General features: G+C 36.0%; 1 protein-coding gene across 7 annotated transcripts in view; it reads left to right on the top strand.

The window, feature by feature from the left end:
* HERC4 (HECT and RLD domain containing E3 ubiquitin protein ligase 4) overlaps positions 1 to 12,514 on the top strand; it is a 130,605-nt gene that overhangs the window by 77,936 nt on the left and 40,155 nt on the right. For 6 of the 7 annotated variants that reach the window (XM_068547663.1, XM_068547665.1, XM_068547661.1 and 3 more), the window contains 4 exons: positions 1,687 to 1,746; positions 1,881 to 1,992; positions 2,533 to 2,722; positions 4,074 to 4,246. In XM_068547663.1, the coding sequence (XP_068403764.1) occupies positions 1,687 to 1,746; positions 1,881 to 1,992; positions 2,533 to 2,722; positions 4,074 to 4,246 (535 nt within the window). Of the gene's footprint in view, positions 1 to 1,686; positions 1,747 to 1,880; positions 1,993 to 2,532; positions 2,723 to 4,073; positions 4,247 to 4,758; positions 4,799 to 12,514 lie in introns of those variants that run through there. The other variant, XM_068547667.1, reaches the window with a different exon arrangement.

Genomic DNA, 12,514 nt, shown 5'->3' with positions numbered 1-12,514 from the left:
TTTAATTGTCTAGAATTTCTGTAATAGTGGATATTTTAGGAGATCTCATTTAGATGTTTATAAGTTACAGTTCTTTCATATACATAATGATATATTAAATGATAACTTAAAATATTAAATATAGCCACTTTAGGATTGGGTTTGCAAAAATGTTCCTTCTAGCTTCATAGTGGTCACTGTCTTTTAACTTCTATATTCCATGGAAGAGTTGAGTATTTCTTCTTTCTTGAATATTTTTCTTGAAGATGGACTTGTTTAGTACTTAAAGTTTTTGTTGTTGTTGTTGAAGGTGGTGTAGGTATTTGGGAGGAGGGGCTATATCTGATCAGCTGTTTTTTAATTCTAAATTATTTTCCCAAACTAAAATTTTTCTTAAAAGCCTGAAGAGTAGTCTTCAGAAAAATAACATTCCAGATTAGATTTACCACCATGTGGAATTAAGAAAGTTAAATGTGCATGTTTATATAAAAATTTTTTTAGGAACATCAGATTTATTTTATGAATCAGAGGACGGTAGTAATGTCTGAGAGAGTAATAAAGAGATAAACAGTAATACCTTTATCAAGATTTACTTAATCTTTAGTAATTTATAGAATTCTGATTTATTTATTTATTTATTTATTTTTTAAAGAGATTGGAGTTTATTTATTTATTTATTTTTGGCTGTGTTGGGTCTTTGTTTCTGTGCGAGGGCTTTCTCTAGTTGCGGTAAGCGGGGGCCACTCCTCATCGTGGTGCGCGGGCCTCTCACTGTCACGGCCTCTCTTGTTGTGGAGCGCAGGCTCAGTAGTTGTGGCTCACGGGCCCAGTTGCTCCGCAGCATGTGGGATCTTCCCAGACCAGGGCTCGAACCCGTGTCCCCTGCCTTGGCAGGCAGATTCTCAACCACTGCACCACCAGGGAAGCCCAAGAATTCTGATTTATTTTGAATGTTGGTTGGAGGAATGCTCTGTAGCATTAAATACTACATTTTATTTTTTATTAAATAATAAAGGTGATGTGGATCTTATCCACATAAATAATAAATAAATAAATAAAAGGTGATTTTATTTTTTATTAAAAAATAAAGATGATGAATGGATAAAGATGTGGCACATATATACAATGGAATATTACTCAGCCATAAAAAGGAACAAAATTGAGTTATTTGTAGTGCGGTGGATGGACCTAGAGTCTGTCATACAGAGTGAAGTAAGTCAGAAAGAGAAAAACAAATACCGTATGCTAATGTATATATACGGAATCTAAAAAAAAAAAAAAAAAAAAGGGTACGGATGAACCTAGTTGCAGGGCAGGAATAAAGAGGTAGACATACAGAATGGACTTGAGGACATGGGGTGGGAGGGGGAAGCTGGGGCGAAGTGAGAGTAGCATCGACATACATACACTACCGGATGTAAAATAGTTGGCTGGTGGGAAGCAGCAGCATAGCACAGGGAGATCGGCTTGGTGCTTTGCCATGACCTAGAGGGGTGGGATAGGGAGGAGGGAAGGGAGGCTTAAGAGGGAGGGGATATGGGGACATGTGTATGCATATGGCTGATTCGCTTTGTTTTGCAACAGAAACTAACACAGTATCGTGAAGCAATTATACTCCAATAAAGATCTATTAAAAAAAAAAACACCAAAGGGTGAGCAATTAGATTTCTCATTTGGTGATTTTGTGATTTTTAAATTTCTTTTTAGTGAAATAGATGGAACGTTTTCTTCGTCTGGTTGTCTAAATGGAAGTTTTTTAGCTGTTAGGTGAGTGACAATTCTTTGGTATACTGAATTTTTCAAATTTATTATATTAAATAATGTCATATTAAAAAGAAGTGAAAAAATTTTGAAGTTGCATTTTATTATTTTCTCTCTCTCTCTCTCTTTTTTTTAAATAGCAATGATGATCACTATAGAACAGGCATCAGATTTTCAGGGGTTGATATGAATGCTGCTAGGCTTTTATTCCACAAACTTATACAACCTGATCATCCTCAGATATCTCAGCAGGTTTGTTTTTAAAGTATTTTATATTTGTATTATGTAGCCTGTTGAGTTTTTTATTCCATGTTTTTTTATATGTTTGTGGCCTAATTAACTTTATAGTTTCATACACTTTATTAAGATGTCTGTATAATTTTATTTAATATACTAATATAAGAATTAAAATAGGGTATTATTTTAAACTGTTTGTAATTTAGCTGTCAAATATCTGAAAATCTTTCCAGATGTTCAGAGCAGACTCTTAATTACTTAATATTACCATGTTGGTTAAGTCTGTATAACTATAGATGTAGAGAGTTTAAATTGAGATATAAATATCTTGTATGCAAGATTTTTAAAATTCTCTTAGCACTGCTTAGGCATTAATTTTCATTGTGCTCCAAAGTACATTCATTGATTCATTGTAAGATGGTTTCTTTTTCTTTTTTTTTTTTTTTCCCTTCACCTTTTCACGTTTGCTATAGTATAAGGTTTTCTTTTTCTTTCTTTTTTTGGAATATGCATTCATTTTAAATGAAGTAGGTTTTACTTTTTGTCAAAATATAGGTGGCAGCTAGCTTGGAAAAGAATCTTATTCCTAAACTGACTAGCTCCTTACCTGATGTTGAAGCATTGAGATTTTATCTTACTCTACCAGAATGCCCCCTGATGAGTGATTCCAACAATTTCACCACAATAGCAATTCCCTTTGGTACAGCTCTTGTGAACCTAGAAAAGGCACCACTGAAAGTACTTGGTAAGAATTTTAATACTTTTTTTTTTTACAACCTTTTCTCTTTAAATGAAAATACTCATAACTTCTTCTTTACTGTTTGAAATTTTGCTACCCTGCTTATTTTGACATTGTCTTAAGGTGAGATAAACCTGTTTTTCAGTTTGTTGCTTTTTGCTAGTCATCTGATGCTAGTTGTTAGAGTTGGAGGCAAAGCATGTTAAATATTAAAATTTTAATCGAGCACAACAGCAGAGACAGTATCAGGAAAGATAAAAACTGTTTTTCGTATTTGCCTTCCTCATCCCCTCCAGAGTGATCTTACTGTTAAAGAAGTAAAGGAGGAGGAACAATTAAAACTGAACAAACATGGGTATTAAATCCTCCTTGAACTTTATTAACCCTTTGCCTTGTATTTCCCTCATTTGCTAATTTTCTGATGTCTCTGCATGTAGGTGAGATTCCACTGTTTATTTGATCTTATTCCTCTGGGTTTTTGGCCTAAACTTTCCTCACTTTAATTTTTCTAATTGTATACATTTCATCTTTATCTGCTGGCCATTAGTTTGCCTGCTACATTTAGTAGCAGTGCTTTCCTTCTTAATAGTATTTGTTAGGTATGTGAATCTGAGATACATAAGAGTAATAAAATCAGTACAAGAAGTTTTAGGCTGAGGGTGAGCAGAGGAAGCAACAAGCAAGGGGTAGAATCCTGGAATCTGAGGGAATTAGCCAGTGGTTAGAAGAATGAAGCAGGGACTCACAAGCATATTGCTTCCATGTTGTCAGAAGTTTTTGTATTCCTTTCTGTCTGCTGCATAAGATTGTCATATTTGTAGTTAATAACTACAAATAGTGAACGTGGGGAAGGACAGACATGGTATACTTTACATTGTTCAGTTTCTGTATTTGATTTTCAGGAGTACCTTGCATTTTTAGGATGGTGCTTCACAATATTTCAACTTTATGTTATGTAAGTTGAAAGATAAAAGTTGGAGAGATCTTTAAATATTGGAGCAATACAGTTTTAAAAGTGTTTTGTTTAAAAATTAAAATCCTAATTTCCAAACCACTTTTTAACAAGTGGTCTTAATACTAGGTATTAAGTTTTTAATGTAGCTTAGGAAACCAAGAATGTAAATTCAATAGACCTTTCTTTATTTTTGCTTTTGAGAGCTTTTAGAACCGTATTCTTTAACTTGAGGGTGGGGTGGTATCTATAAACCCTAGAAATGTTACGTAAAATACCATATTATGTGTATCTTCCTGAGGTTTTCAAAGGGTTAAGAGCCACTGCTTTCGAAAAAAAGTCAGTATGATTTTGAAAATTGTGACTTTTTAAATTTTATTTTGTGTGTTCACCCTTTAATAACAGAAAACTGGTGGTCAGTACTTGAACCTCCACTATTCCTCAAGATTGTAGAACTTTTTAAGGAGGTTGTGGTACATCTTTTGAAACTCTACAAGATCGGCATTCCCCCTTCTGAAAGAAGAATTTTCAACAGTTTTCTTCATACCGCATTAAAGGTTTTAGAAATATTACATAGGGTATGTCCAATAGTCCGTTTATTTTCCTCTCTCCCCATTGCCACTAACAGACTGATGATGTTTATTTTAACATGAATATATTACAGAATTAGATTGACATAAAAGATATTATAGGAATTTGGAGAAGTTATCTAAATTTTCCTTTAAAAGAAAGACTGTATCTATACTTTAGAGCTTTGGTCTTATTTGACTTTGTTAGGCATTTATGGATAACTTGTCTGTAGTTGGGCAGAACAATAGCATACTAATGAATTAGATTCTCCTTATGTTTTTTTTGAAGAACATGATTTGTTAGTTTAAATAATACGCTTTTTGTTATTTATTGATGGTTATAATATGAACGAGATTTCATCCTAGTTGTGATTTTGAACATTTAAACTCATGTTCCTTTTGCTGTTGGGTACTAATAGCTTCAATCAAAGTACAACCTTTGAAACAGATAACTAACTTGAAATTGGAACCATATATAATTCATTAATTTGCCTATTGTTCTTTCCTGCCCTTCTTCCCAGTGGAAGAAATAGTCCCCTTTACACTTGTAGCAGTTCAAAGTTATATGAAGAAGTAGAGTGTCAGCTGTTTAATTAAAGATGGATTTGAGACATCCCTGACAGCTGGTAGGTATATCTCTGTTGTGCCATTTGGTATTTTTAAGATGCTATTTTGGGAGACATGACCTAAGGGAGAAGGATATGTTTCTAGCCTCTAGAATGACTGAAAAACCCATATGAACCTTTAAATCTTTAGTTTCCTCCCCTTAACAGCTTCTTTAGTGTTTTCACACCCTTCTTGCCTGGTACTAAGGTAAATGATAAAGGGTAAAGGAGAGAAGTCCTTCTGTTCTCTGTAAGAAAGAGCCCTTATGTACCATTGATTTTTCCCTTTTTATTCTTTTAACGAAGTTCCTGGGTACTTTCTCAACTACTTCTTGAACTTTTTTCTTTCGTATTTAGTATGTCTAAGCTCTCTAGAAAAACAAGTCATTTCTCTTATTATAACTGAAGATATGATAGCCATTTTTTTCGTAAGGGGAAATAAGTCATTCTTATGTTTGCATTTCCCAGTCAAAGGCTTTCTTGAAGCACTTTAAGGTTAACTGGATTCTGCAGTAAACTGCTATTAAGATCTTCTGTTGTCATGGAATGGGTCTCTACTTTCCTTTATGCCTTTTGTCTAGGATTGAAGAGGTTGATTAGATTCTTTCTTTCCTCTGGACTCTCTTTTCCTACTACTTCAGTGAACCATCCTTTGTCAACAGGACCCTCTTCCCAAATAATTATTCATCCCCCCCCCCCTTTCTTATCTGCATTACCTCTTAAAAAAATTCTTTTTTCCCTTAGCTGTGTCTTTTTCCACAAATGAAAGTGAGGGAAGGAGAAGCGGAGGAGAAAATTGAACCTTTTGCCTTTCATAATTACAGACAGAACTTGAGCCAGTAATTTATGTGCCTGGCTCAGAAGCCTCAGTCTCTGTTGACGAGAACCCTATGGGGTTCCATCTCCAGAGACCTTTTTGATGGAGCCATGCTAGAACTAGGATCCTAAATTATTGCTAGCTGAAAGGGAAAGGAAAATAATGTAACAGTGGCCAAGATTAGAAACCTCCATTGTACACTAATTCATGTGAGCACTTTACGTATATCCCTCATTTAACTTTTTAAACTCTTTACAGTTATATTTTGTCCCTTAATCTGAATATCAAAGGTCATAAACCAGTAAGCAGCAGGGTTGAAATACAAATCCAAATCGACTTCCGAAGTCCCTGCTGTTTCTAATGTACTTCTGTATCAGCAGATATAGTAATATATGTTTGAATGGTTCTTTGCTTTTATTTTATGCCCCTAGATCTAGAGGCTTATACTTCCAGATTACAGATAGCATTGTATTGTTAAAAAAGACCATGATTCTAACTCCATCTGTGCTGCTTCTTATCAGTGTGATTTTGAACAGATCTTTCTCTTTATCACATATGCAAATGGAGAATCATCTATAAAATAAGGATTGAAATAACGGCCTGATGGTTTCCCAGGATTGATGTATTGTTTAGATTACATAATATATATAATTATTATACATTCAGAGATTTTGTTATCACCACCACCATTTGGATGGGAAATTGCTACTTTTATCTTGATTCATTTGGTCCTGAGGAAACTGAGTTCCTGTTTGAAGTTGTTACATACTCAAAAGCAGGGTAATAATGTTCCTGTTTGAGGTTGTTAAATACTCAAAAGCAGGGTAATAATGGTATCAGTTTCATAAGCATCTCTTACTGGGAGTCCTTAGGACAATCATTTATCTTTCTTTTACCTCTTACATTGGAGAAAACTTTACTTGATCCTAATCTGTCATAGATAACTGTGGTTATTCACTATCAGAGATGATTCATTTTCATCTTTAGTGGAACCTAAATTGCTAATCAGAGATTTGTGTTTTTGAAGACACCTTGTGTCTGACAACTGTATATATTTCTTCTCTCTGCTCCATGGTTAAGAATTAAGAAAAGTTTCTCACACAATTTCCTTCTTGACCTAATCCTGGAGCAGGATTAGGAACTGTAGAACTGGACTGGACTCCGTATTTCCTGATCATTTCAGGATATATGAATGACTTGTTTCTCCCTTATGTCATGTCCTTTGGAAAGCTTTGAATTAGAAATTATTCCCAGTGCTCCAAATGGCATCACAAGAAAGATAATTTTGGTACCTGCTGTCAGGAAGGGATGTATTACCACGCAAATGAGTTTGCTGGCAAGTAATTGTGTTATTTAGTAGTTTCTGAGTTTTCACACAGTACATTATAGAGATACTAATATGACAAAAGAAAAGACTTACTTTGTCTGACTAGCCTAAGTGCTACATATCATGCTAATCTTCTAAGTCAGTGATTTTCAACCTCCCCCTTTTTTTTTGCAAGGAACCCTTAAATAAACCCAAACAAATAAGACATATGTATACTTACCATATACCACCTCTGAACTCACGTTTATAAATCAGAATACTAAACTGTAATTAAAATGCGAAATGTTATGATCAAACGTACATAGATTTTATTTTGTACATTTTGGGCAGTAACACTGATTGTATAGGTTGTTTTGAACTTCTACCATGTGATTTCTTTTTTATTCATTTTACAGATATTTACTGAGTGCCTATTAAGTGCTTACCATGGTACTAAACAGTAGTGATGCAGTGACAAGGAAAAGATGTGATTTCTGCCCTTGTTAAGATTATAAAGGTAGGGACTTCCCTGGTGGTCCAGTGGCTAAGACTCCACGCTCCCAGTGCAGGGGCCTGAATTCGATCCCTGGTCAGGGAACTAGATCCCACATGCTGCAACTAAAGATCCCGTGTGGGCTTCCCTGGTGGCGCAGTGGTTGAGAATCTGCCTGCCAATGCAGGGGACACGGGTTTGAGCCCTGGTCTGGGAAGATCCCACATGCCGCGGAGCAACTAGGCCCGTGAGCCACAATTACTGAGCCTGCGCGTCTGGAGCCTGTGCTCCGCAACAAGGGAGGCCGCGATAATGAGAGGCCCGCGCACCGTGATGAAGAGTGGCCCCCACTTGCCACAACTAGAGAAAACCCTCGCACAGAAACGAAGACCCACCACAGCCATAAATAAATAAATAAAAATTAAAAAAAAAAAAAGACTTTCTCTTTAAAAAAAAAAAAAAGATCCCGTGTGCCGCAACGAAGATCCTGAGTGCCGCAACTAAGACCTGGTGCAGCCAAATAAATAAATGTTTTTAAAAATGCTTTAAAAAAAAAAGATTATAAATGTAGAACAGTTGTATAATACAAGTAAGTAAGCATTTATGATACAGCATGGTAAGTGCTAGATTAAGGAAAATGAAGGGTGCTATGAAAACACATAGGAGGGCACATAACTCGGAAGAATTAAAGAAGACTTCCTGAAGAAAATAATGTCTTGTCAATCTTACCTACCATACAAATGTATTTTTATATATTTTTTTAAAACCGTTGATTTTATATGTAAATCTATATCCACGTCTTTTGGATCAGTCTTGTGTTCAGTGCCTAATTTCCCTATTTTTAAAGCAGTATTAACTGATTTTATCTTTAGTTATTAAATCACTGTGTCTGAATTAACTATCAGCCATCATTTCCCACCAAGTGTTAAGCTTGACTGAAATATGTTTGTTCCTGAACCAAACCTGATTTCTAAATTGTTAGTTTTTATTCTAACATAGCATTTCTTTTCAAAAACATATGTCATATCTGCAGGATGTAAAAACTGCAACACTGGTTGCTATTGGTGAAAGAAAATTTACCTTTAAAAATAAAAAATATTCCAGATAAAGAAAAGTATATATCAGAGGTCAGTGGCACGTGAATCATTTTCAACAAGAGTCACTAAAATTTTTTTAAATAAATGTATTTATTTGTTTGTTTGTTTGTTTATGGCTGCATTGGGTCTTTGTTGCTGCATGCAGACTTTCTCTAGTTGTAGCGAGTGGGGGCTACTCTTCATTGTGGTGTGTGGGCTTCTCATTGCAGTGGCTTCTCTTGTTGCGGAGCATGGGCTCTAGGCACATGGGCTTCAGTAGTTGTGTCATGTGGGCTCAGTAGTTGTGACGCTCAGGCTCAGTAGTTGTGGCTCACGGGCTTAGTTGCTCCGCGGCATGTGGGATCTTTCCCGATCAGGGCTTGAACCTGTGTCCCCTGCATTGGCAGGCATATTCTTAACCACTGCGCCACCAGGGAAGTCCCAAGAGTCACTAAATTTTTTAAGTGTCCAATGTAATATAAAAGTTAATGTATATATTTATAAACATAAATATTGGAGAGGGAAAAGCCAATGAGTTTTTGTGTGTAATTATTGGGTATGTTTTCTTTTTTGGTAGAAAGAGTTTGGCTGTAGGGCAAGGATCTGAAGACTTTTTCTGTAAAGGGCTAGATAGTAATATTTTATACTTTGTGAGCTGCATGGTTTCTGTTACAGCTGCTCAACTCTATCTTATGTTTTTGATGCTATTGTAAATGATAATTAAAATTTTTTATTTTCTGATTGTTGCTAGTATGGAGAAATTTAGTTGAGTTTTTATTGTTAGTGTGGTGGAATTTAGTTGAGTTTTCACCTTGTACTCTGTGACCTTGATAAATTAATTTAATATTTCTCTTATAGATTCATTTGGATTTTTTATGTACACAGTCATGTTATTTTCTTGCCTTATTTTATTGGCTAAGACTTCCCAGTACAGTGTTGAATATAAATGGTTGCAGTGGACATTCTTGTCTAATTCTTCATCTTAGAAAGAAAGCATTTAATATTTTACCCATAAGTATGATGTTAGCTGTAGAGTTGTGTTTTTGTTTTGTTTTGTTTTAAGGTGGGCTTTATCTGTTTATCTGTTTGCATTTAATATTTTACCCATAAGTATGATGTTAGCTGTAGAGTTGTGTTTTTGTTTTGTTTTGTTTTAAGGTGGGCTTTATCTGTTGAAGAAGTTCCCTTCTATTCCAGGTTTGCTGAGTGTGTTTATTATGAAGGGATGTTGAATTTTGTTAGATACTTTTTTCTGCATCTATTGAGATGAACAATTTTATTTTTTTATTTTGCTTTTTTTCTGAAATTTAGTGAAATTCATTTATATTTGAATGTTAAACCAGTCTTGCATTCCTGGGATAAACTCCACTTGGACATTTTATATTATTTTCTATATATTGTTGGATTTAATTTGCTCATATTTTGTTAAGGGTTTTATGTCTGTGTTCATGAGGGATGTTGATCTGGTCAGTTTTGTTTCTCAACAGCTTTTTAGTATCAGGGTTATCCTAATTCATAAAGTGAGTTAAGAAATGATCTATCTTTCTCTGTTTTCTGAGTTTAAGATTGGTATTATTGGGACTTCCTTGGTGGCACAGTGGTTAAGAATCCTCCTGCCAGTGTAGGCGACACGGGTTCAAGCCCTGGTCCGGGAAGATCCCACATGCCTGCAGAGCAGCTGGGCCCATGCACCACAACTACTGAGCCTGCGCTCTAGAGCCTGCGAGCCACAACTACTGAGCCTGTGCTCTAGAGCCTGCGAGCCACAACTACTGAGCCTATGTGCCACAACTAACTGAAGCCCGTGTGCCTAGAGCCCATGCTCTGCAGCGGGAGAAGCCACTGCAATGAGAAGCCCGTGCAGTGCAACGAAGAGTAGCCCCCACTCGCCGCAAATAGAGAAAAGCCCGCGCACAGCAACGAAGACCCAACGCAGCCAAAAATAAATAAATAAATAAATATATAATTTAAAACAAACAAACAAACAAAACCACTTAGATATGTCACCTCTTGGAGAAAAAAAAAAAAAAGAGTGGTATTATTTCTTCCTTAAATGTTTGATAGAATTCACCAGTGAAGCTATCTTGGCCTGGAGTTTTCTTTTGGGAAATTTAAAAATTTAATATTAAATTTAAAAAATAGAGTGTAATTTATGTTTTCTGTTTCATATCTTTCCTTTACTCTACTTGATTTGTCCTTAATTTGATCATCATTTTCCAGGTTCTTAAAGCTGAGGCTTTTTTTGGGGGTGGGGGGTGCTGTGCCATGCAGCGTGTGGGATTGAACCCCAGGCCATGGCAGTGAAAGTGCTGAGGCCTAACCACTAGACCACCAGGGAATTCCTGAGCCGAGGCTTATTAGATCATTGATTTTAGACCATTTATTCTAGCATCATTTAATGCTATAAATTTCCTTCTATGCTCTGCTTTACCAGAATTCCACAAATTTTGATGTGTTGTGTTTTTATTTTCATTAAGTCATCTCTGAGTCTGGCTCTGTTGATTACTTTGTCTCTAGACTTTTTTATGTGGTCTTTGTTTTATTTACTTATTTGCTTTTTGATATGTCTCACAATTTTTGGTTATCTAAAATAGTAGGCGCTGAAGTAATTAGATTTAAATCCTGTATGTGTATACCTCTTATGTGGTTGTTAGTGTAGGGATTTAAGCCAATCTAATCTGCAGTTGAACTGGAATTGAGTTTGTAGTTTGCTATAGTTAACTTCATTGCACCGGAGACCTCAGATTCCTCTAATATTTTCTGATGCTTAAGGTGAAGGTGAAATGTCAAAGATTTCTTCTCAGTGTTTGTGCTTCACTCTGCATGCCTGCTCCCAAGAGGGGTTTCTCTCCCCACTTTTGCCCCTCCTCAGTGGTGAGCTGGTGTTGCTTGTTACTTAGTGCTTTCAAGATTGGTAGAAGAGAAGGGACAGAAAAGGTTCTTTGTTATTGTGGTATAGTGTTGGTCTTAGGTAGATAGCTGGGTGTGTACCAGGGTCTCGGGGATGGGATTTTCTCAGAGTTTCTGCTCCCACCCCCAGCAGTAGAGAGCCTCTAGCGCTACTGATACCAGATTCTGGGCTCAGGACAGTTCTTGTCCCCCTTCTTCCCAGGGATTGAGGATTCTAACCCTCCTCCAGCAACATGGCATAGAATTTGCTTCCCCTTCCTCAATGGCTTAAAGTTTTTGCTTTCTCTATGTGAGAGAAGGATCTGGACAGGGTGGCAGGTCTTGTTTCTTTCTCACAGAGGCAGCCAATGCCTTGCAGCACTGAGAGAGTCTCTTGATCTCCTGCCCTGTTTCCACTCATCCTCCTGGGCACCCAGTAGAGGTCTGTGGCAAGAGTCTATGAGTAAGTGCAAACTGTCTGAGGCTCCCGGGGGTTTTATCCTCTCAAGTTATCCCATACTCAGCCTTAAGCAGTTTCTTAGAATTTTAGCTGATTTCTTCTTCGCTGCTTGTATGACAGTGCTAAACTTCCTCTTGCTCTGCCATGGTGACCCATTTCTTTGGAAGTATCTGTCCATCCTTGGACTTCAGGCTACTTGGTTATCTTGTGATTTTAGCTCTCTGATGGATACAAGGAAAGTTTGGGGTAATTTAGAAGTGTTTTAATTGCCAGTTTTCTAGGATTTTCCAAATATATTTTTGTTGTTGACTTTTAGTTTATTTCTGTTGTGGTGAAAGGAACATACTTTGTATACGTTGGATTCTTTTAAAGATATTTATTAATGCTTGTTATATGGTCTGGGTTATGATATATGTTAGTGAACATTCCATGTACAATTACTGGGTGGAATGTTCTATTTTTTTCTTTCCATTTTATTGAGCTATAATGACATATAGCTCTGTATAAGTTTAAGGTGTACAGCAATAATGATTTGACTTACATACATTATGAAATGATTACCACAATAAGTTTGCTCAACATCCATTATCTCATATAGATACAACATTAAAGACATAGAAAAAAATTTTTT

Source organism: Eschrichtius robustus, chromosome 7, assembly GCF_028021215.1.
Source record: "Eschrichtius robustus isolate mEscRob2 chromosome 7, mEscRob2.pri, whole genome shotgun sequence".
NCBI lineage: Eukaryota > Metazoa > Chordata > Mammalia > Artiodactyla > Eschrichtiidae > Eschrichtius > Eschrichtius robustus.
Note: the sequence above shows the minus strand (reverse complement) of the source record. Positions and strands in the feature narration are given on the sequence as shown.